At 42.7% G+C, this 25023-nt stretch overlaps 2 protein-coding genes and 1 pseudogene across 2 annotated transcripts in view; 2 read left to right on the top strand and 1 right to left on the bottom strand.

The window, feature by feature from the left end:
* Positions 1-25023, top strand: part of LOC122234543 (basic proline-rich protein-like) — a gene marked incomplete at its 3' end in the record, with an annotated part of 342718 nt that overhangs the window by 145344 nt on the left and 172351 nt on the right. The window lies entirely within an intron of this gene.
* Positions 924-7134, top strand: RPS15A (ribosomal protein S15a). Its single transcript, XM_007087318.3, has 5 exons — positions 924-1013; positions 2045-2182; positions 2769-2848; positions 5762-5847; positions 6997-7134. Exons 2-5 carry the CDS (start codon positions 2050-2052, stop codon positions 7088-7090), a joined length of 393 nt encoding a protein of 130 aa, XP_007087380.1. The 5' UTR covers positions 924-1013; positions 2045-2049; the 3' UTR covers positions 7091-7134.
* LOC102961882 lies at positions 18538-19346 on the bottom strand (annotated as a pseudogene).

Raw genomic sequence — 25023 nt, forward strand, 5'->3', positions numbered from 1 at the left:
TTCTAGAGTTAAGTATTATTATCCCTCCCCGCCCCGCCACCTATTTAGGGAAGGTTCAGAGAAAATACGAAGACTTATCAAAACTAGTTCTTGTCCGGGTGCAGAAATGTTGATAAAAACTACTGGTTCAGAATCCTGAGTACCTTTTTTTTTTTTTTTTTTTTTGAAACGTTTGTGGCTTTCATCCAAACTGTGTATCCTGGAAGTTTTAGAAAGAAACGTTTGGAGCTCCAGTAAATAATTTCTAAGAATTAGGGAGCACTGACTTAAAAATATATTTTTGACTTTGAAAATGTAATCTAGGGGCACCTGGATGGCTCAGTCGGTTGAGTGCCTGACTTCGGCTCAGGTCATGATCTCACGGTTTGTGGGTTCGGGCCTCGCGTCGGGCTCTGTGCTGAGAGCTCGGAGCCTGGAACCTGCTTCGGATTCTGTTTCCCTCTCTCTACGCCCCTCCCCCACTCTTACTCTGTCTCTCTGTCTCTGTCTCTCTTGAAAATAAATAAACGTTTAAAAATTTTTCCAAAAAAAAAAAAAAAGGAAAAATAATCTATACACAGGTGTGGAAAAACAAACCACAATTGTATATAGAGAAAAGCAAGTCTTTCATCCCAGTTCCTCAGGCCCTCGTCAGAGGCAATTATCGATTTGCGTGGGTCCTTTCAGAGATACTGTAAATACACAAATGTAAAAATCTATTCTAAATGGTGAACAGTTATTACAACAAAAATTAGCAAATATCTCAGCCATTTTCAGTTCAGTTTTTTACAGAGTAAGGGCTAGAAAGGTGTCAACGTCGATCCTTCCCACCCCGCCCTCACCTGGAGAGGTCGATTCCATCGATTCTCTGCTTCTCATCCCTGAAGAGGCTCCGCCCCTTCACCCGCCTTCTTCCAGTAGGAAATACTTTTTTTTTTTTGGCCCTCCTTTAAAAGTCTCGCGATAGGCCGCCCGCTTCCCATAACTCCGTGCGCTCGCCCCTCCCGTCCTCTTTCCGCCATCTTTCCGCGCCGGTGAGTACTTCTCTCTGAAGGATCCAACATCATCCGTTGGCTATCTCTGCCATCCTGCAGTCTGAGCCTCAACTTCGGTGTTCTCTGATGGTGCCAGGGCCTTCTTGGGCGGAGGATGCTGCGCTTGCGAGGGTTTGGGCAGGAGTAGAGGAGAGTCATGCCCGTCCGCTCCACGCTCTGCATTTTGGGGATCCCGGTTTGAGAAACGCAGGCCGCAGCTCTGGCGGGAACGGAGCAATCGGCCGACGGGAGAGGCGGTAGACCCAGCGTGGTCGGCGGCTCCAGGACCTCCCCTTAGTGGCTGGGGTAGCGCCTTGGCTCCGGGCGGCGGGAAGCATCGGGGACGGTGGCCGACGTGGGCCGAGCTGGCGTCCCATTCCTTCAGCCGCGCTGTAAGCTTAGGAGGGTGAGGCCACTCAGCAGGGAAAAATTGCCTTCTGCCTGGGCTGGCAGTTTGCTGGGAGCTAGCTTAGATCTTCTGGGCTCCGGGATTTCCCTTGATACTTTGTGGAACTTGAGGAAGCAGGTTGGATTCCTACTGTTGGAGCTTGAAGCATGCTTTGGGCTCCATCCTCAGTTTTCACAGCGTTATTAGAGTATCGGGCAGTTCGTGCACATTAGGATAGAGTCGTGTCCGGTGCACGTAAAAAGTTCTACTTGTCACTGTGGTACGATTGCTGCCGGGGCACAACTTTGGGTGGCACACGTACCGACGTTTTTAGTTAGTGTTAGTGAAAGCTAAGTATCTTTTGGACAAGGCTGACATCGAATTTGTTGGTTAAAGGGCAGTGTTAATAGTCCAATTGCTGTTGGATTTCAAAAGTTTGGGAAACCTGCCTGGTGATTTGCAGGTCCCGTTCTCAATAGCTGAGCGACCGTAGCTGACATTGCGCGGGGGAACCTGTCTGTTTAGAGAGAGGACAGTTTAATGATAGAGGCAGAAGGAAAAGGATGTGTTTGCAGTGGAATGATTGGGAGCCTTTTGATGTTGAGAATGCCGGTAAAACCCCTGTTTTTCCTTCCCTGAACAGCCATAATGGTGCGCATGAATGTCCTGGCAGATGCTCTCAAGAGCATTAACAATGCTGAAAAGAGAGGCAAACGCCAGGTTCTTATTAGGCCATGCTCCAAAGTCATCGTGCGATTTCTGACTGTGATGATGAAGCATGGTAAGTGTGTTTTATGTTTTCATGTAAGGATACTGAAGGAATCTGTTCTGTAGACATTAGTTGTGCAGGACAGGACTGGGAAGATGGGGGAGCTAGGTGTAGGTTATACTTGGAAACTCATGCAATGCAGTGGGGCTGTGGAAGGGGTAGTTGGGACATAAGCTATTCAGGAAGCGCTGAGTAAGTTAGGACTGTTGAAAAGAGGAGGAAGTTTGTGACTGTTGCTCTGTTAGTAGTTTGGGAGCTAAAATGCCCTTTCTTGGTGTAATAACTGCTGCTGCAACTGGTCGTTGAGCATATCTTGAACTCTTCCAAGAGTTTTGGGATGGAAAGGAAAATGGTTGCGGGTCTTGGGCACAGAGTAGCTTAATGGGAGGCAAGGGGAAAATAATCCCCGTTAGAATTGCAGGGTGGATTGTTTTGGGGTGTTGGCGGCCGGAAAAGTTTTGATTCAGAGCAGCGGTCTTTTCCTAAACCATGTAGACAATCAGTCACTTGAGGTGATGTGAGAGGAAAGTAGGCAAACAGTGGGAATCCTAGAGCATAAGCATTTAGGTCTGTTAAGTTGATAACTTCTTTTCTGTAGGTTACATTGGCGAATTTGAAATCATCGATGATCACAGAGCTGGGAAAATTGTTGTGAACCTCACAGGCAGGTTAAACAAGGTAAGAGTTGATATCTTCCACATAGAAGAACTTTAAGAGTTTCCAAACATGGTGTTAAATATGTTGTAATTGGCCTTATAAAACTGAATTAGTGGTGTGCTTGTTCCACCTAGTTAGGGTAAAAAAAATTAAGAATTGATTGAAATCATTAATTTTTATTGTCATATTTTGATTGATTTTTTTTTTTTTTCCTCTAGGGTTGTATTTGCTCTAGAATTGTTAGTTGACCTAATGTTTGTGGAGTATGGGGGCTGTCTGAAGGGAGATGCCACAGGGTGGGGTGCATTGATCTGATGGTACTGGTGTTTGAATATCGGATGGTACGCACTGCCCACCCAGTGGCTTGAACTGGTGCCGAAGGAAGGTCTAATCCTATCTGTAAATAACTTTGTTCTTCGTCTCTCTTGGTGATAATGTTGTGTTTTTTGAACAGGATTGGGTTCTATAACAATATTAATACCTACATTTTTACTGGCGTGGGCTGTATGGGTGTCTTTGAGTTTCGTGCTCCATTTCAGTTTGCATTGTCAGCATAACCTGTTGGATATATTTGATCTGATGTGGCTTAATTTATTGCATGTGTTAAGGGGCAGGTATCTTTAACAAGTTAGGGTCCCTGAATTGCTACCCTACTTTTTGTGTTCAGGTTTCTAGCTTTCAGATTTGCAAGCAGCTTGACATCCTGTGGTCCAACACAGATGAGGGGAAAACAGGTCGAGAAATGAGTCGTTAGTGGCAGGGGCCAGATTGATTGGTAAGGTTATTCCCTGGTCCAACAATTTGTTTTATAAAGTTGCTTCCTTGTCTAGTGAACTTGCTTCATGTGTGGATACCTACCTAATGTTGGATGAAAACTACTGAAGGTGAAGCTTTCATGAGAGATTAGAAGAGTTTTCAAGTTAATTTTGAGACTGTTCTAGTTGTTAGCCAGTAGACTCCAGCCAAAATAGAATTTGGATTCACTACTCATTGTCACTCAGACCCTCACAAAGTGTTTTTGAAGTAGAAGAGGGTGTGTTTTCCTACTCTTAGGAATTAGGAAGCTGACTTAGGCCCAAGGTGCCCTCATCTCGCACTGCCCAACAGTGGCAGAGCTGGCTCCAGAACATAGTTGACAGTGCATTATAAAACTGTCCCACAGAATGACTTGAAGTTTAAAAAACAACGACAAAAACCTCTTAAGAGAAGTGCTGCGCACCCAATTCCTCTCGAATATTCACTATACATAAAACTTGATAAGTTTGAACAGTATTTCCCAAGTGGAACTCCTTTGTGGCATTCTTGTTCTGTGGTAGCTTGAAAAATGGTGGCAGTTGAGCTTTCTGACCTTAGCTTTCTAACCTTGGTGGGGCAAAACAAACATCAGTTTTCAGTTTTTCTCAGCTTCAGTTTTCCTCCCTTGTAGGACACCGTTGCCTCAGTTTCCTTCATGCAAGAGATGGATGTACCCTTACTGTGGAAGTTTAATGGGGCTGAGAAGTAAGGTAGTGTTTAGAAATTAGATTGAAATTCCGGTTTTGGTCACATCCTAAGATTTGTCTGGTTTAGGAGAGGTTTAATTCTTTTAGCCGAAAGAGATTTTGCTGCTGGAATAAATAGAAGCCTGGGTGTGGTCGAGTGGAGGCCTCACAAGTCTACCGTTACAGCTTGCTTGGAGGAAGAACTGTTTTGCCCTTTTCCTGTGTCTGTATTCCTATTTTCCATTGTGGGGTTGCTCTTGACAGTTGACACCATAGCTGACAAGGTCTTGATGAAAAGGAAAACCTGAGTGGGTCTCCTGGCTTAGGGCATTTGGGCCTCAGAGGCCCATTTTCAGTTTCTTTGGGTTCAGATCTGCCTGTGGAAGTGTAACTGTTGTAAAAATTTGAGTAAGTTCTAACCTCATAGTGTTCTTTAGCTTCCTGTTAGGCATTTTGGAGTCGCAAGACTCCTGTGTGGATGTGCACACGGCTGTCTACCTGCTCTCTTAGCCCTCTGGAGTTCTGCTTGAATGGTACTAATCCTGAGTGTTCTCACATGATCATCTCTGGTGTATAAATATCAGGAACCTTTCTGCATTGATATTTACAAGTGTGTTAGTGATTTGTAGGGTAGAGATGTGAGGGGGGCATATGTAGCTCTAATCAAGGAGATTTTTGATCCCCTCATGTTTTACTTTCTAAACCCAGTTGATCTAGTCAGGGATCTTGAATGAGCCTACAGTAAGCACAAACAGTCTGCTAGTGGATGTTTGAACTTTTGTTGTGTTTTAGGATTTGCATGTAATTGAACCATTAAATGTTTAGTGCTCTTGGTGACCTCTCACACTGGAAGGTGATTGTTGCTGTGTCCCAGTAGCAAACAGGGCAGGTAACTGTAAGGACTCTGTTCTTTCTGGCTTCCACCCATTTTGCTAGATTAGTTGATTGTAAATGTACCCTGGTAGTTCATTGACATGGAACAGCAGTTCTTAGATTTCAGTTTTGTGTCTGAAATTTTTTTAAGTTCTAATATTTTGCACTTTCAGCTCATAGGTGAAGAATTGGTGACCCTGCATCTTCATTTCAGCCTTACTATGTGAAAAAAAAATTTTTGAGTACAATTTTATCTAAGTCTTAGTCTCTTATCTCTTTAAAATCTGGTTATTTGTTTTGGGACAACTCGCCCATAGGGATGTACGCAGTTAACCTGATCTTGCCATATATTGCCTTGTGTTCTGCCTCTTCTGTTTACTTTTTAAATAACTTTTTCCAGGCATAGTCGTAGTTCAATGTATTTTTGAAATGACGTGGATGTTAAGATTGCACAGAATAGTTACCCAATAAATGCTGAGTTGGTTGGTTTATATGATTATTTAGATACAGATGCCATTTGTGTTAATTTTTTTCTGGTATTGGTGAGATGTGAACGGTGTTTTCTGTTATGCTTTTACAGTGTGGAGTGATCAGCCCCAGGTTTGATGTACAACTCAAAGATCTAGAAAAATGGCAGAATAATCTGCTCCCATCCCGCCAGTTTGGGTGAGTTGACTTTCCTCATACGAAAGAAATTAATGCTAAGGATTGCTTTGGTGCACTTGGACCACTAGAGTGGAGGTTTTTTTGTTTTTGTTAGAGTAGTAATTGTCTCCATCCCCAATCGTCCTGACTCAAGGATTAGCTCTCTTGCGTTGCCATATTTCATGTGCTAAGCGACAGTGTGTCCCCTTTAATATCTGCTCTTTTGACTCCGTGCATATAGTTCATATTATATTATGTTCACTGTGATCTTGTTCTATGGCTAGAATCACTTCTGAACCCTAGGCCTCTGGGGAAACTCAATCTCTTCATCCTTTCAAAGAGAAGGAGTTCAAATCCTTGCTTTCCTGCTTTAAAGCTGTGAGGCCTCGCATAACTCCTAGCCTTGGTTTCGTCATCTGTAAAAATGATCATTCTCTTCATTTACATTATCAACTGGTTTGATTCTGGCAAAATACTTTCAGGCTCTGACATGATCCAGTAAGCGCTTAGCTGTTTGTGGTTAGGAATGTAAGCACCCCCAGTCATATGTTTGGTGATGTGGTTGGATTTATTCCCACTTCATGGTTACTGTTTTCCATGTATAGTGTCATGAATTATTTCTGATTATAGTTATGGTGCTAATTTTAATGCCTCACAGTTTACTCTGATTCCCATAGTAATCCTTGAGGTAGCCAGGCCAAGTAGGATTTCCATTGTCCAAATGGCTGTCTCTACAATAGGTTGCCTGTGATCATATAGTAAGTGGCAGAAACAACTCAGTCAAGTTTATGTTTACGCTTTATTGCTTTAAACTGTCTCCTTCCCTGAGAACAGAAAATGACAGTTTGAAATTAAAGGAGTTCAGTTTTTCTTTGCAGTTAGGTTTAATAGCATTGTGTCTTGGTGTTAGCTGAGGGCAAGGCTGTAGGAGTGTGTTGTGTAGCTAAGGTTTTTGGATTTGGGTCTTTGGTTCCAGGAGCCATGCTTGCACTTGCTGGCCCAAATAGGCAGCCTTAGTCTCTGCACCCTATTAAGGGAAGGCGTCTTAAGCACTGATGAATGTTGGTCTTTTTCTGTACCACAAAGCGGCTCTATGTTGAACTGTTTTTAGAAAAAACTCACCAACATGTTTTTTTGTTTTTTGTTTTTTGTTTTTTTAATTTTCCATAGTTTCATTGTACTGACAACCTCAGCTGGCATCATGGACCATGAAGAAGCAAGACGAAAACACACAGGAGGGAAAATCCTGGGATTCTTTTTCTAGGGATGTAATACGTTCATACAAATAAAATGCCTCACTGGACTCTAGTGCTTCCCTCGGTCGTTTTGAACTTTACAGCAGAGTAGCAAGAGCGTCACTGTGCAGCCTTTGTTAATTGGGGAATGCTGTTTCCCTGAAGTGCATAAGAAAGTCTTGCCTTGTGATAACTCACACCATCATGCTCCTGGCTCGTCAGAGGAGGTTGTATCTAGCCCTGGATCGCCGAATCTGGGTTGGGGTCCAGGTGGTGAAGCTTTCCCTTTCTGGAGTCTTACGTTAACCCTCGAAGGAGTGATGCCTTTCCTGATGTTAGCTTGACAACACACATTTCATGCACTGTTCTTAACTGTCCTAAAAATATGAGATGGCTACAGTTAACTGTAAGTGCCTATGAGGAAGCAGGCAGGAAGCAGACCACTAGAGCCCACAGCTCACTAAGATTTATTTCTGAGTAAATTTGGATGGCATGTCAGTAACATATTAGAAGTATGTGTTTGTAAAATGTCAGTCAGAAAAATGAAACCTTTTAAAAACTAGTTTTATGGTAAACCTGTCACAGATGTATTCCTGGAATTGAGAAAAATTAGTTTGCTGGACCATGTCACATGGGGAATGCTTATAAATAGCTCCACCATCAAAGAGTGTAGGGTGGCTTCTGTGAAGTACACCAGGGCTCCACTCCCCATTTCTAAGCAGTGCTGTCCAGTAACATAACAAAAGCCACATATGTAATTTAACCTTGCAGTAGCTGTATTAAGACAAGTAAAGAGAAACTGAATTTTTTTAATAACCTGTATGTTCAAACTTAAAATTTTAACATGCAATTGATATGAAATGGAGTTTTACTCTTTGTAATAAGTCTCTGAAATTATACTGTACATTTATTTACACTTCCAGCACATTTTAATTGGGACCAGCCCCCTAACATAGCCACATGTGACTGGTGTTCCCTGTTGGTCAGCACAGGCTAGATCTTGATTCTTGGAAGTTCTGTGGGTCTGGCTAAGGAGAAAGGAAGCTTGGAAGAGAGCCCAGATGGATCATTGTGCACCTGGCTAGCTGCATTTGCCAGGCAGGGGAGTAGAATGAATGGGGCAGATCACAGCCCCAAGAATTAATGGTCTTCTAAGTCCTGTGAGCCAAAGTTGAAAAAAAGTCCAATTGCCAGCCTGATTTCAAGAAGTCTACTAGGTCGGGTAGGATGTAGGGTGCTAAGAGCTGTTGGAAGGGTGTGGGTTTGGGTTTGATTTTTTTTTTTTTTCCCCCTTTTCAGAAAAGGGTGCTTTTTCACTGTTTTGATTGTTTTAGTAACTCCTGTAAGACTACTTTCTGACTTCCCGGTAGGTCAAGCAGTTTTCAACACTCAAGTAGTAGGGATGTTGACTTACCACTCCCCTGGTTGTAAGCTGATGTCTGGCAAATGACATCTTCTGTGGGTCTCCCTGTTAGGTAAAAAGAGAAACTACCTCAAGGGATGCTAACAGCGCACTTGGAACAGCTTGGGGCCAGGGCATGGCCAGCATTCAGGAATGTAACTTTTTTTTTTAATTAAAATTTTTTTTAATGTTTATTTCTGAGAGAGCATGAGTGGGGGAGGGGCAGAGAGAGAGACACAGGATCTGAAGCAGGCTCCAGGCTCTGAGCTGTCAGTACAGAGTCCAACACGGGGCTCGAACTCAACAGACTGTGAGATCATGTATGACCTGAGCCGAAGTCCGACCTGAGACGCTCAACTGACTGAGCCACCCAGGCGCCCCAGTAATGTAACTTTCTGAAAGGAGGAAATCCTGTAAGAAGATGTGGGAACTAGCTAGGAATGCCAAGACTGGCCCTGATTAGTAGGCCCCACTTAATCTTAGAAGAAAGCAAGATGACAGGCATGTCTGGATTTCGGCCCTGTGATGTGCTTAGGGGTTTAGCAAACCAGAATTGAAGTGTGCTTTTCCACTAAGCCATGATGTCTTCATCTGCATAATGGGAATAGTGGAAAACCTACTTGAAAGTTGGGGGAAAGATGACGTTATGTAAAACAGCTAATTAGCGCTTGGCAGTCCTATATGTAGTATTTCTCAGAGAGGTGAAGTGAGTCCAGAAGAATCTTAAAAGAGCTGATTGATTTCTCTTAATGCCAAGATTGTGAGCTCCAGGAAGACATCGTGTTTTGTTTACTGTTGTATCTCCCTAGACTGATGCTTTGGCACAGTGGATACCTCTGAAAGTGCATCTTGATTGAATGAATCATCCTCTTGGGCACTGATTCTAAATACTAAAATAGGACAAAATGGTTCCATTTGTTGTCAACATGTAGTGGGGATCTGTCCTTTGAAGTGGTCATGGGTAGAAAGAAATAGGTGCTAAGGTAGGGAAAACTGAGTGGCCAGTTGATGGGTTTAATGGCAACAGTTCCCTTGTGTTGATGAGGAAGCAGATGGTTTTAAAAAGCCCATATTTCTGAGATCCAGTAAATAGAGTAATAACATGATCTGAGAGCTGGTTGCCCTGAACTAGACTCCTGAGGTTTGAGGATCTGGAGACCACTTAGGTTCCTGCTGACAGGATAGCTTACCTCAGAGGTGTGGTGTGAACCCAGCCTTTCCTCCCAACCTGCCGCTCCCACACAGAGACCAGGAGGTGAGTGTGGGGCTGCCAGCATTTTGATCATCTGAGCCTACCAGATGCATTTTGAGTCCGTGTTTTTTAAAAGGGGCCTCAGCACCTATCCAGATCCTGGATTTTTAACCTAAAACCTATAGACAGATGACAGACGACCTTTATGAAAACAACATGCAAAATTGATACTCATGCATTTCTTTTTGGAGAGACATTCCATAGAGCCTTTGATCAGAGGCTGAAAGAAATTTAGGAAGGTTAAAGATTCACACTACCAAAGACCTCATCTTAGGACATCTGTGTCACCATGGTTAGTGTGTGCGGTATTCTCATTTACAGGCTGTTTGACTTTACCTTTGGGTAATGTGGGTTCACTCTGGCAACGGTGCCAGATAGAGGAGCTCTAAGTTCTTAGGGTAAGAATGTCTTTCTTGGTCAAGTCAGCATCTGAGAGATGGCTTCACTGCAGGCTAAGTTTGCTTCCCACTCCTGACCCCAAAGAAAGCAAGCTCTGGGACATCCCAAATTTGGTTCTCACTTGATTCCTAATTCCAAAATTAACCACCCCAAATGGCCCTCACCTCTGAACCTTGGTTAAGGCTCACCCCACCTGGAATGCCTTTTTCCTGTTCTCCGGAGATGTTCCTAGGAGCCAGCTTAAATGTCTCTTCTGCCATAAGTCTTCCTCCAGAAGATTATGTGCTGTTACACTTTTCTCCTAAAGATAAGAATGCATTAATAAGTAGTTTCTTTGCTCCTAAAAATAAGAATGCCTGTTGAATGTTTACTATGTGCCAGGCACAGAATTTAGCTTTACATCTACCATCTCATTTAATTTCAGCAATTCTACCAAATGACTACTAGTAATTACTGGCTCTAGTTTTTCAGCTGCAAAATGAAGTGCAAGAGTTGTGAAGCCGTGTGTTCAAGATGCTATGAAATGGCAAAGTCAGGATTTAAATGTACAGACTTTCCTGGCCCTTAACCATGTTCTGTCATGCTTTCTTGTCTTCACCGTACCTAGGGCTTATGAGATACTTAACATGTCTAGGTGTTTAGGGTACAAGGGCACAAGCATCTGGTCCCCACCCTCATTGCTCATTGGACCCTTTTCATCTAATAGACTGACCTCTCCATGGGGGGGGGGGGGGGGGGAGAAGCCTGTTACTCATCTCTATAACCAGCAGCTAGACTATCAAAGGGGATATTGACATGTTTAAAAAAAGTCCTTTCTGACTCTTCATGGCTGTGTGGGACAGCATGCTTTTTTTTTTTTTTTCTTTGAAGTTTGAGAGAGAGTGTGCAAGTGGGAGAGGGGCAGAGGGGGAGAATCCTAAGCAGGCTCTACTGTCAGTGCAGAGCTTGGTGTGAGCTCAGTCTCAGCCATGAGATCATGACCTGAGCTGATGTTAAGAGTTGGGTGCTTAACCAACTGAGCCACCCAGGCACCCTGGAGAACATGCTTTTTTTTTTTTTTTTTTTTCATTATATGAAATTTATTGTCAAATTGGTTTCCATACAACACCCAGTGCTCATCCCAAAAGGTGCCCTCCTCAATACCCATCACCTGCCCTCCCCTCCCTCCCACCCCCCATCAACCCTTAGTTCTCAGTTTTTAAGAGTCTCTTGAAAGCATGCTTTTTAAAGTGGAATCCTGTCCAGCACCCGTGCTGTGCTGTGTTGAGTCCACAGATTTCCATTGAGCCAAGAATTGGGAGTAGAGTGGGATGTGGGTGGGATTCAGTGTAGGGTTGTTGTCCTGGCGTTCAGGTCCCCCCTTTTATGTTTAAGTGATTTAACGGGCAATGGGATTGCTGAAGACCATACAGAAGATAAACCAAAGGAGGCAATTAAAAAAACCATGCTTAAACAAATGGACTTTGGAATCAAATGCCTCCCTCAGTGTGTGACCTTGGGCTGTTTCCCTTGCCTATGTATCAGTTTCCACATCTTTAATATAGGGATAATAGTAATACTTCTGTGATGGTTGTGAAGATTAAATATAATGCTTGTGAAATGCTGGAGTGATAATTAGAGCTATTTGCAAAATACCCTGGTTCTTCCCCTGCCAGGCACATGCACTTCCCATGTGACCATTTCTGGCCAGTGAATTTGCTGTGAGTAGAAGTGCTGTCTGTACCTTCCAAACTGGAGCATTTAGTGGCTGGTGTGAGACCTTTGTGCCTGTTTTTCTGCCATGGTGATGGGTGCTATGCAAGAAGTAGCTGCTTCATTACTCCAGGCCTCAGTGATGGTGACCGTCCAGAAGCTCCAACCATCTACCAGTGGGAGCATAGGAAGAACAAGAAATCATCTGATGATTTGGTTTGTTACATATCTACTGATATAAGTGTTTAGACCAATCTCTGAGATTTATTAAGGGTTTATGTACTAAATTACAAAAAGGAATAGGATGGAATGTAGAATAACAAAAGCGATTCTTTGGGTGGGTGTATGAGACTATAGCACTCTCTGTTCTGAATGTAGTTTTTTTTTCATCAACTACCTCTGTCCCCCTCCAGGTGTCCATGTGGGTCTTAAATACCCCACTCCCCAGCCCTCTGACACAGATATTCAGTCCCTGGAGGGAGCACCTACCGCAAATCAGGTTGAAGATACATTAAGATATTTTGAACTTGGGAGATGTGAAGTTTGTCTCTCTAAAATGGTGGAAATTATAAGATGAAAACATTGAGTGCTCCTGGTTCTCATTATTTCTGCCACGTGAAAAAGGTTACTTTGGGCAAAAAGGATGGTCTGTGAATGAGCAGCACAGATCAAGTCTTCGTGTCGTTGAGTCTGGGCTCTCCCTGAGATGCTGCTACATCCCTTCCCACGTTTGTATTTTGTGAGCACCGAATAACATCCTCCTCTTTTACTTAAAAAGAAGTACTTGTTTGAGCTGAAAGCTACTAGTTTGGGCTAAATTTTAGTCATTCATTTGCATACTAATACAGTCCTACTTCCAGCTCTTTCCCTGTTGTGTTCTGGGACTTTATGGGGTTCGATCTTGCCCTTCCTCAAATGAGGGATGGGAAATTGGTTCTCCCTCCTTTATCAGTTAGTGTTCCTCAGTTGCAAAAAACCTCTCAAGCTAGTCTAATTTATTGAAGGATATAAAATAACTCGTGGAATCTCTGGAAGGGCCAGAGAATTCGTTTGGCCTTTGCATCTAGGCATGGATTTTCCATTTTACTTCTGGCCCATTCTTTGGAGAACTGTAGCTGCTTCTGGACACACAGCTCCCTCTGTGACCCTGTGTTCCTAACATGCTCCTGAGTTCTTTGCTGTTTCTAGAAGCTTGAGGTTTCTCTGTTACCTTTACTAGAATACCCTTGGTACCATGGACATTTTGGGTTGGATAATTCTTTGTTGGGGTGGGGAAGTCCTGTCTTGTGCATTGTAGGATGTTTAGCAACATACTTGGCCTCTCCACACTGGATGCCACTTGAGACAACCAGAAATGTCTCCAGGCATTGTCACATCCCCCAGGTTGAGAAGCGGTGCTCTATAGGTCAAAAGTTAACAACCCAAATGCAAACAGACAGCGCCAGAGCAAAGTTCAGAAGTAGGCCTGTGTGCCATTCATCTATATAAAAGTTGTAGTTCAGGCTATCAAGCTGTTTAATAAAAAAGGTTCTGTCCTCCTACCTTGACAACTTCATAACACCAACCCCCCAAACAAATCTTTTTATGTGATAAAGTTGACAAAATACCAAAACAATTTGATTGTTGGATATATTTGAGTAAGTTGATGGGCCAGCAATATTTGGGTGAGAAATAAAATGAAGACCTTCGTGACTTACAAACTCTTATATATTTATTTCTTAAAGTTTATTTCTCTTGCCTTCATTTCCATAAAATCACTAAATAGGTTGTTATAATAAATTTTTTTGTGTAATTTGTGTTCTATTGGCAGTAATGACTCAAAGGACAAAATATAATTTTCCAAAATTTACAATTTCAGAATATAAAAAAAGTTTGAATTTATTTTCAGAGAAAATGTAAATGAAGGTTAATGTAAAAAAAAAAATTAAAAATTTAAATGTTCAGAAACGTCAGTAAGGTTTTCTAAAATATTCAAAAGTATTTATTAAAATTATAGGGCAAGGGCACCTGGGTGGCTCAGTTGGTTAACCATCTGACTCTTGTCGGCTCAGGTCATGATTTCATGGTTGTGTGAGATCGAACCCCGTTTCGGGCTCTGTACTGATGGTGTGGAGCCTACTTGTGTGGTTCTCTCTCTCCCTCTATCCCTCCCCTGCTCGCGTTCTCGGTCTCTCTCTCTGTGTCTGCCCCTCCCCTGCTTGTGCACTGTCTCCCAAAAGAAATAAATAAACATTGAAAAAAATTTTTTATTACAGGGCAAAATACAAAGTATTATATAAGTAATAGGTATCAAAGTTTTAAAGGAAAGTTGTATAAAGCTGAAATTTTTAAATAATATTTTTAAAATTTAATCTTACGTAATTTTGTTACACAAGTTTTTGTAGTTCTAGTATTCAGTGTCAATGTAGTTGCTAATGTAAAGAACTGGTGTCACTTCACACATCTTGTGTCTAGATCTCATACATACAAATTAGTGATATAAATTGTTTAAATTGCAGAATGTTCCTTGGCTACAGTAAGCTGAGGACAGCTGAGAACATGAAGAGAAACAGAAAAATGGATGCTCAGCATTGCTGTTATGTTAGAATCTAATGCATGCATGCCACTCGAGAAGTTAATTAATTAATCTGTCATTTCTCTTACCTAAGTGCATTTTCAGTACTTCCTTCTCATCCTCTGAAGCACTTTGTGTCTACGACATTGGCAGAGGCTGGAACCCACGAACCTTTGTGACCTTTAGATACAGTTGCCTTTTGTTGAGAGATTTTAGGGCAAGAGGTGAAGCGATCATTCCTTGGGGCCTGAACAGTGGTAGTTATGCAATGGGATGTTGAGGATTACAGATCATGCAGAGCCAGTGCCGAGCACATGATCCTGAGTGACAAGAGCACCCTCTGTTCCTTCATATGTTTATTTTTTTTAATGTATTTCTGAGATACGGGGCCAATCTTGGTAGGATCTAAGTGCACTACTGGCTGGAAGGAACCTGGGGAAACAAGTCCCTGGCCTCCACCCTGGGGATCTTTAGACTCCATACAGGAATTTTCTCCAAACACAGAGTGCTCAAAAGGTGCTGGGGAACCGAAAATGTAGAATAGAGAAATCCAGGGCTGCGTCCCTCTCCCAGTACAACTAATGAACTGGCAAAAACTGTCAGAATCAGCTTTTGAAGAACTCGGAAATCTAGTCAAAAACTGAAAACAAGGGGAAAGCTTGAAGAGGGAAACTGCTGCTTTATGGTGAGAGTGCTGTGGCATTTTAAAATGGCCATAGGAATGGTGCCCAAATGTCAGGTGCTGGTTGCTAGTCCCAGAAGAAGCAATATAGAACTTATTCTCAAGGAGTGTGGCTGTGGGTGTCCAGCTGTCTGGATGGTGCCTCTCTCAAGGACAGGTGGAAAGGCTTCCTATTTCTTCACTCAGGGCATCCCCAGGGCTGTCATGGCTTTCCAGGTGGCTTTTGCTGAAAGCATTTAAAGGCACGGGTACTGGCCTCAGTGGCCTGGAACAACACCTGGGACAAGTAATAGACCAAGAAGCCTGGGAAAGAAGAGATTGGGACAGACCTATGTGGGAATAGAGCTTTTGGAAGCTTCTGTGTATGCCTGGGAATCAAGAAAGCCATGTGCAGACTAAGAGTGAGACACACATACTTGGCAAAGGCCTAAGAAGACTCGAAGCTTTCATGTCTTGCTGGGCTTTGGGCTCTGTGTGAGGAGGGAGTGAAGCTAAGGCAGACTTGTAAGCAGCCAGAATAAACGTTCAAGGAGTTAGACCTGACATGGTTCCATTTTGCAAAGATACAGGAGAGTATTTTTTTCTTTCCTTAAAAAAATTCTTTCTTTTGTTTGCTGCAGGCATTTAAGGTAACTAAGATACCAGCTATCTTATCCTAATAAGCTAAAGGAACGCAGAGTTCAGTGGTAAAGAGCACAGACCTCAATACAAATAGTTGAGAAAGTCTGTAAGCAAGCTAACACCAGCAACTCACAATAGGCAATGGTAAACCCTGGGAGGAAGGAAAATCTGACTTCTAGAGTTGCTACATAAAATAGAAACTGTCCATGAGGCAGCCTAGATATTGGACTTACTAGACAAAGACTTTAAACTTCTTAAATATGCTCAAAGAGCTCGGGGAAACCAGGAGAACAATGTCTGAGCATATAGAGAATATCAATAAAGAGGCAGGAATTTTAAAAAGGCACCAAATACGAATTTTGGAGCTGAAGAGTATAACTGAAAGGAAAAACTCATTCACTAGGGAGGCTCAGTAGCAGATTTGTGCAGGCAGGAGAAGGAATCCGTGAACTTAAAGGTAGGTCAATTGAGATTATTCAGTCTGAGAAGCAGAAGGAGAAAAGAATGAAGAAAAATGGCCAGAGCTTGAGACCTGTGGTACACCATCAAGAATACTAACATCTGTGTGAATGGGAGTCCCAGAAGGAGTAAAGACAATCAGATCAGTAGAATACAATGAGAGTCTAGAGACACACACACAGATACCATACATCTATGGCCAATTAATTTTGACAAGGGTACTAAAGCCATTTAATGGAGAAAGAATAGTCTCTTCAAAAAGTTATGCCGGACAACTGGGTATTCATGTGCAAAGAAAGTCGGACCTTGAGGAACGCCTGGGTGGCTCAGTCAGTTAAGCGTCTGACTTCAGCTCAGGTCATGATCTCGCGGTTTGAGTTTGAGCCCCACATCGGGGCTTGGACCTTGAACTCACATCATATACAAAAATGAATTCAAAATGAATCAAAGATCTAAAGGTAAGAGCTAAAATGAAAGAAAACTCTTGGAAGAAAATATGGTAAGTTTTCATGACTTTGACTTTGGCAATGGATTTTTAGATATGACCCCAAAAGCACAGGCAGCAGTAACAACAACAAAATAGATACATGGGACAATATCACAATTTAAAACTTTTATGCATCAAAGGACATTGTCAAGAAAGTGAAAAGACCTCTTACAGAATGGGAAAAAATACTGCAGACTCATGTATCTGATTAGCACGTAGTATCCAGAATATATAATGGACTCTTATAGCTCAACAACAAAAAGACTAGGTGATTAAAAAATGGGCAGAGGATTTGAATACACATTTCTGTGAAAGAGATATACAAATGGCCAACAAGCACATGAAACAAGATGCTCAGCATCGTTAACTGTGAGGGAAATGCCAGTCCAAACACGACAAGATACCACTTCACAATAGGATGGCTATAAAGAAAGAAAAAAAGCAACAGGTGTCGGTGAGAATCTGAGGAAATTGGAACCCTCAGACAATGCAGGTGGGAATATGCAATGGTGCAGCCACTGTGGGAAGCAGTTTGGTAATTGCTCAACAAGTTAAAACCAGAATTACTGTATGCCCCAGCAATCACTCTAATGTACATATTCTAAGGTATATTTTTTGTATATATACAAAGGATTGGAAACACGTATTTAAACAAATGCTTGTATAAAATGTTCATACACTGTTGACAATAGAGCCAACTTGTGGGAACAACTCAAATGTCCATGGCATGATAAACAATCTGAAGTGATAGCAGACTATCACTTCTGCAATAAGAAGGAAGGAAGTGCTGATACATGCTGTAATGTGGATGAACCTCAAAAACATGCCAAGTGAAAGAAGCCAGACACAAAAGGTCATATATTGTATTGGTGCACGTATACGAATCATCCAGAATAGGTAAATCTGGGAAGAGGGGGGAACGGGATGCCTGCTTAATGGGTATGGTATTTCATTCGTGGATACGAATATGTTTTGGAACATGGAAGGGGTGATGGTTTTACAACTTTGTGAATGTGCTAAATGCCACTGAATTGTACACTTTAAAATGGTTACTTTTATGTTCTGTGAATTTTACCTCAATGAAAAAATAAAAAGAGGTGCTACACAGCCTGAAAATGTGATGGATGTCTACCACCCTGCCTCGAACAGCAGTGAGGTCTGTGCTGTTTTTGGAAGTGGCGTTTTTTACAGGTATATTTGGGGTTCCCTCTTAGTGGGATTTAAACGTGTCTTCATATGTCTGATAAGTGGGGGTGGGGCGGTGAGACCGTCAGAGGCCTAGGAAAGAACCCCATGGCCCTGTTAATCCAAGAAAAGGGGTGTTTCTGAGTTTGGCCTTGTCATTTGGTGCAGTCTGTTGGGGACATTCCCAGATCTGTTCCTGGACAGAAGGGTTGAATGTAAACTTTGCAAATCTGTTATTCTAAAATTCGTAAGCCCCATGTGGGAGCCGTCTCACAGAGTATAAGACACAGAAGAGGAGACAGTCATTCTCTCCCAGGTTGCTGTGGAACTTACCCATGAAGGTCCTCAGGACATTGGAGGCAGCCCCTCGTGGAACAGATGCTTCCTCATGGAGCAGGGCTCCTTTGTGACCCCATGTAAAGCAGCACCTGGGGACTCCCAGAAATACTTCAGAGCACTTTGCAGAAAGTGTAGACCCCCCAGGAGCCAGTAAGGCACTGGGCCAGTGAAATGATGAGTTATTATTGTTATTTCAAGGTACATGGACAGTACATCCTGAGGTGACAAGAAGTGTTTGTTGTATTACAGGGATTATTTTAAATGGGGCAGAAACCGCTCCTGTCAGCACACATGGAATCTTGAACTTGGTACAGTGCCTTGCACAGTGAAGGCCCTCAAGAAACCTATTTTTTTGGCTGTCCCGAATTGTCTATTAGGTCATTATTTTACAAACATTACTTATATTAGCAGGGATGGTGGAGCTGGAGAGTACTGCGTCTTCTCCATGGCCTCTGCGAGAAACCAGTAGTGTGGTGGGACTTGTGACCCTTTCCACGGCCACGGCTCTTGAGGCCTGCGGCTTGCCGTCAGTCCTCCCAGCTCCCTGTGCTTGTGGGCTGGTTTGGTGATCTACTGGGAGTCAGGATTTCCTCTGATCACTTTACAGAACGGATCAGTGAGGATAACAATTTCATGGAATCTTCACCAACCCGGTAAAAGGACTCCGGACTCTCAGAGCCCCACGTTGGCATCCGGCTTGTACCTCGGCAACAGAATGAAGGCTTCAGGCAAACTTGAGCTGGTTAACCCCATGATGGACGGGCTTGCCATAGGTCACACTCTTAGGAACTGGGCCATCACGCTGCACAGAGATCTGATACATGACATGACCTTGCTTGGCCTTGTACCCCAGTCTGCGAGCTTTTACCGGGTTGTGTTGTGGCGGGGGGGGGGGGGGGCGGTGGGCAAGGAGAGCAGAGCTGGCAATACTGCCTGCAGCACAGCCTGAGAAGAAAGCGCATTACGCCCGACTGCTTCTTCCTCTGTATCTCCTGGATGTGCTTCTAAGCACCCATTTTGGGCTTATCCTGGAGCTGATGGCTTATCCTTCCGCCAGAAGGAAAGCAAGAAATATTTTTTGAGGGGCGCCTGGGTGGCTCAGTTGGTTAAGTGACTTCGGCTCAGGTCATGATCTCACGATTCGTGCGTTCAAGCCCCGCATCGCTAGCAGCACGGAGACTGGGACTCTCACTCTAGACTCTCTCTCTGCCCCTTACCCACTTGTGCTTTCTCTCTCTCAAAATAAATGAATAAACTTAAAATTTTTTAAATATATATTTTTTATTTTTTTAATTTTAGTTTTTATTTATATTTTAAAATATAATTTACTGTCCAAGTTAGCTACCATGCAGTGTATACAGTGTGCTCTTGGTTTCGGGGGTGGAGTCCTGTGATTCATCGCTTACGTACAATACCCAGTGCTCATCCCAACAGGTGCCCTCAATGCCCTCACCCATTTTCCCCTCTCCCCTGCACCTACACCCCTTCAACCCTCAGTTTGTTCTCTGTATTTAAGAGTCTCTTATGGGGGCGCCTGGGTGGCGCAGTCGGTTAAGCGTCCGACTTCAGCCAGGTCACGATCTCGCGGTCCGTGAGTTCGAGCCCCGCGTCGGGCTCTGGGCTGTTGGCTCGGAGCCTGGAGCCTGTTTCCGATTCTGTGTCTCCCTCTCTCTCTGCCCCTCCCCTGTTCATGCTCTGTCTCTCTCTGTCCCAAAAATAAATAAAAAACGTTGAAAAAAAAAATTAAAAAAAAAAAAAAGAGTCTCTTATGAGTTTTCCTCCCTCTCTGTTTGAAACTATTTTTTCCCCTTCCCTTCCCCCATGGTCTTCTGTTAGGTTTCTCAGGTTCCACATATGAGTGAAAACATGATGTCTGTCTTTCTCTGACTGACTTATTTCAGTTAGCATAATACCCTCCAGTTCCACCCACATTGTTGCAAATGGCAGGATTTCATTCTTTCTCATCGCCAACTAATATTCTCTTGTATACATAAAACACATCTTTATCCATATATCCGTTGATGGACTTTTGGGCTCTTTCTGTGATTTGCCTGTTGTTGAAAGCACTGCTATAAACTTTGGGCTACATGTTCCCCTATGCATCAGCGCTCCTGTATCCCTTGGGTAAATTCCTAGCAGGGCTATTGCTGGGTCATAGGTAGTTCTATTTTTAATTTTTTGAGGAACCTCCACACTGTTTTCCAGAGTGGCGGCACCAGTTTGCATTCCCACCAACAGTGCAAAAGAGTTCCCCTTTCTCCACATCCTCACCAACATCTGTTGTTTCCTGAGTTGTTAATTTTAGCCACTCTGACCGGTGTGAGGTGGTATCTCAGTGTGGCCTAATGATGAGTGATGTTGATCATCTTTTCCTGTGTCTGTTGACTATCTGGATGTCTTCTTTGGAAAAATGTCTTCTCATGTCTTCTGCCCATTTCTTCACTGGTTATTTGTTTTTCGGGTGTTGAGTTTGGTAAGTTCTTTATAGATTTTGGATACTAACCCTTTATCTGATATGTCATTTGCAAATATCTTCTCCATTCCACCGGTTGCCTTTTGGTTTTGTTGTTTCCTTTGCAGTACAGAAGGTTTTTATCTTGATGAGGTCTCAATAGTTGATTTTTGCTTTTATTTCCCTTGCCGTCAGAGACGTGTCAAGTAAGAAGTCGCTGCGGCTGAGGTCAAAGAGGTTATTGCTTGTTTTCTCCTCTAGGGTTTTGATGGCTTCCTGTCTCACATTTAGGTCTTTCATCTATTTTCAGTTTATTTTTGTGTATGGTGTAAGGAAGTGGTCCAGGTTCATTTTTCTGCCTGTTGTTGTCCAAGTCTCCCAGCACCGTTTGCTAAAAAGACTGTCTTTTTTTCCATTAAATATTCTTTCCTGCTTTGTGAAAGATTAGTTGGCCATATATTTGTGGGTCCAATTCTGGGTTCTCTGTTCTATTCCATTGACCTATGTGTCTGTTTTTGTGCCAACACCATACTGTCTTAATGATTACAGCTTTGTAGTAGAGGCTAATGTCTGGGATTGTGATCCCTCCCGCTTTGGTTTTCTTTTTCAACATTACTTTGGCTATTCAGGGTCTTTTGTGGTTCCATATAAATTTTAGGATTGTTTGTTCTAGCTTGGAGAGGAATGCTGGTGCAATTTTGATTGGGATTGCATTGAATGTGTAGATAGCTTTGGGTAGTATTGACATTTTAACAATATTTGTTCTTCCAACCCATGAGCATGAAATGTTTTACCATATTTTTGTGTCTTCTTCAATTTCTTTCATAAGTTTTCAGCATACAGATCTTTTACATTTTTGGTTAGGTTTATTCCTAGGTATTTTATGGTTCTCCATGCAATTGTAAATGGGATCTATTTCTTGATTTCTCTTTCCATTGCTTCATTATTGGTGTATAGAAATGGAACTGATAAGGACTATTTTTTTGAATAAGCAAATTCTATTATATTGTGTAAGATCTTTTTAACAGCCAGCGTTTCTTTTTTTCTCCTTTGTGGAGGGGAACATGAGCAATGGCATAGAAGAAAAATGAACCCAAAGTCCTGAATCACCAGCCAACATTTTCTTCTTTCCTTCCTGCACTAAAGAGAAAGGCCTCTTTTGGGGCTGTGAGGATGGGAATGTGTTTAGAACAAGTGTATACATGTGTGGTGACACTGAGGAGTGGTGCCTGATGTGTTCTGTCTGGCTGTTAAAGTAACAACATGGGCCAGTTTGAATGGGGCTGCACGTCGGTATCCTCTTAGCAAAGAGTACAGTATGGCACAGGGAGAACTGTGGAGAGCCCCCGGGGGCACGCAGCATCAGCCAAGCAGGTGGTGGTGTGGGCAGGGGTGTGGGTGCCCAGGGAGAGGAAGTCTGTGCCCACCTGTGCTTCCAGCAGATTGCTCTCAAAGCAGAGAGAAGATGTAGTGTCCCCACTTCCTGAGGCATCCAAAGGGCAGGCTTGTAGAATGTAATTAGCTGCTATGTGAGTGGGAATGTTGGGGAGGGCAGGACTTGACAGCCTGACAGTGGGACAGACCTGTGGGGGAACAGCTTAGCCTTTTTACCTTCAAGCTTTGGTTCTCTTGTCTGTGAAAAGGCATGATGATGATGATAGCCATACTTGTACTCTACGTACTCTGTTCCAGACACTGTTTGTGTAGTAACTCATCTAATTTTCATGTCGTATTATGGGGTAGGTAATATTATTATACACAGTTTTTTTCTTTCAAGTTTTAAAAAAAATGATTATTTATTTTGAGAGAGAGAGAGAAAGCGTGTGTGCATGTGAGCCGTGGAGGGGCAGAGAGGGAGAGAGAGAACCCCAAGCAGGTCCAAGATGTCAGCATAGAACCCAACGGGGGGCTCGATCCTGTAAACCTTGAGACCATGACCTGAGCCGAAATCCTGATGCTTATCCGACTGAGCCACTCAGGCACCCCTTGTTTCAAGTTTGTATTTAAATTCCAGTCCGTTAACATATAGGATAATATTTGTTTCAGGTATTACACACATTTTATAGGTGGAGGCACAGAAAAGGCAAGACACTTGGTCATCCAGTTAGTATTTGGTGGAGGCTGATACAGAGCTTGGCAACTATCTTCACCACCACACTGGCTTCATGGGCTCATTGTAAGGGTAAAACGAGTGGACATAGGAAGTGCTTAGTATAGGGTCTGGAACAGATGAGTGTTCAGAAAATCCTAACAGTTGTTAGTATCAGAATCAGAACCCAAACATACACGTGAGGCTTTCTCCAGCTCTCATGCCCACCACTTCTAAAGGAGAGTGGGGAAAGCCATGTTTTGCAACTACCTGTTGAACTGGAGGATCTTAGAACAAACACGAACATCTTTGTTCTTGTGAAGGGAGCATTTGCTCAAGCCTTTCCTCATTCCGCCCCAGCCCCAATTGGGCGAGTTGACCTTACCCTCTGCCCCTCAGTCCCTGTGTTTCGTCCCCACTGGAGCACTGATTATACATTTGTGTAAGTGCCTGGTCAAGAGCCAGGCTCTTCTGTTAGCCCTTAAAGGATCTGAGAGGTTCACAGGAGAACACACAGGATATGTAGCTGGTTCTCTGCACATGATTCCAAGGGGCTCTCCAGTAGAGACTGGGAAATGTGGGCAGCCCCCTCCTCAACCCACTCTGGAAGTCTGCTTGTTAGAGCAAAATCCAGATGTCAGAGATTTTGATTTTCTTTGTTTCTTTCCCATGAAATAGAATGTGGGTCTGCCGTTGGAGGAAAGAATCTAGTGATTCATATTTTCTGCTTATTTGGATCCTGGCTGAGTGGGAATTTGCATTACTGAATGTCTGGCTTTTTCCCTGGGAATCAAAATAAGTTTCCTATTCACTTATTAAGCAAATTTCACAGCTAAATAATCCTCTTATTTTTACAAGTGGGATTTTCCTTGGTGGAGGGTGTCTGGATTCTCTCAGTAGTTGATCCCTGTCACGTCTTCCCTTTCCACTGTCCTTGTTTGTCTGTGCAGGCCGTTAAGTTTTCATTCTTGGATTAGGAGCCTCTAAATGGCAGTTTGGGAGCCTTTGACCTTGCAAACCAGGGGTGAATTCTTGAATTCTATCCACCAACTGTGGGATGAGAGTTTAGGCCTCCTCTTTGTTCTTCCATTTATCAGCTTTGGACAAGGTCAGATAAGCCACATCTTTAGCAGAGCTTAGTTGGGCCTGGAGTCAGTGAACAAAAAATATGAAGGGAACAGAGCAGTGTGTATAGTCCAGTGTGCTCTGCCTGGGCTAATCAGGAAAAACAAGCAAACAAACAAGAAACCTCTGCTGCCTTTGAGATGGAGTTTAAACCAGGCTCGTTGAAAGGCCATGTCTGGGAAGCCCACAGATTAGGTTCATTTAATTCTCTTTCCATTCTGTCCCATGAGAATGTAGGCTTCTTGAGGGCAACTCAGCCAGCTATCCTTCTTTTCCTTCATTTCTCCTCTTATGCCATCATCTATGCAACGTGATCATTTGATATATGCTCCTGAGGCCCTGACAGTCACTGTTCTCTTCTGCTCTTTGTTTCCATGAGTTTGACTTTTTTTTTTTTTTTTTGGTTTCACATATAAGTGATACCATACAGAGTTTATCTTTCTCTGTCTGGCTTACCACAATGCTCTCCAGGTTCATGCGTACTCTTGCGTATGATAGCATTTTCTTCTTTTTAATGGCTAAATTGTATTCCATTATTTATACATACATATTGCATTTTTAAAATCCATTCATCCGTTGATGGACACTTATGTTGTTTCCGTATCTTGGCTATTGTGAATAATGGTGCAGTGAATGTGGGAGAGTAGATACCTTTTCCAGATAATGATTTCCGTTCCTTTGGATATATAGCCAGAAGTGGAATTGCTAGATCATATGAGTTCTACTTTTAATTTTTTGAGAAACCTCCATACCATTTTCCATAATGATTGTACTAGTTTAAGTCTTGCTAATAGTGTACAAGGTTACACTTTCCTCCATGTCCTCACCAACATTTGTCCTCTTTTCTGTTTTTTTTTAACTTGTTTTATTTTTTATTTTTTAAAATTTACATCCAAATTAGTTAGCATTAGTGCAACAATGATTTCAGGAGTAGATTCCTTAGTGCCCCTGACCCATTTAGCCCATTCCTCCTCCCAAAACCCCTCCCATAACCCTCAATTTTGTCTCCATATTTATGAGTCTCTTCTGTTTTGTCCCCCTCCCTGTTTTTATATTATTTTTGTTTCCCTTCCCTTACGTTCATCTCTTTTGTCTCTTAAAGTCCTCATATGAGTGAAGTCATACGATTTTTGTCTTTCTCTGACTCATTTCACTTAGCATAATACCCTCCAGTTCCATCCACATAGCTGCAAATGGCAAGATTTCATTCTTTTTGATTGCTGA

This window comes from Panthera tigris, chromosome E3, assembly GCF_018350195.1.
Source record: "Panthera tigris isolate Pti1 chromosome E3, P.tigris_Pti1_mat1.1, whole genome shotgun sequence".
NCBI classification, from domain to species: domain Eukaryota; kingdom Metazoa; phylum Chordata; class Mammalia; order Carnivora; family Felidae; genus Panthera; species Panthera tigris.

Bases quoted from the DNA above. Each gene is read 5' to 3' on its own strand.
- RPS15A (XM_007087318.3), top strand. From the start codon at position 2,050: ATGGTGCGCATGAATGTCCTGGCAGATGCTCTCAAGAGCATTAACAAT. The intron at 2,849-5,761 runs GTAAGAGTTGAT...ATGCTTTTACAG, and splicing joins TCACAGGCAGGTTAAACAAG to TGTGGAGTGATCAGCCCCAG. The intron at 5,848-6,996 runs GTGAGTTGACTT...AATTTTCCATAG, and splicing joins CTCCCATCCCGCCAGTTTGG to TTTCATTGTACTGACAACCT.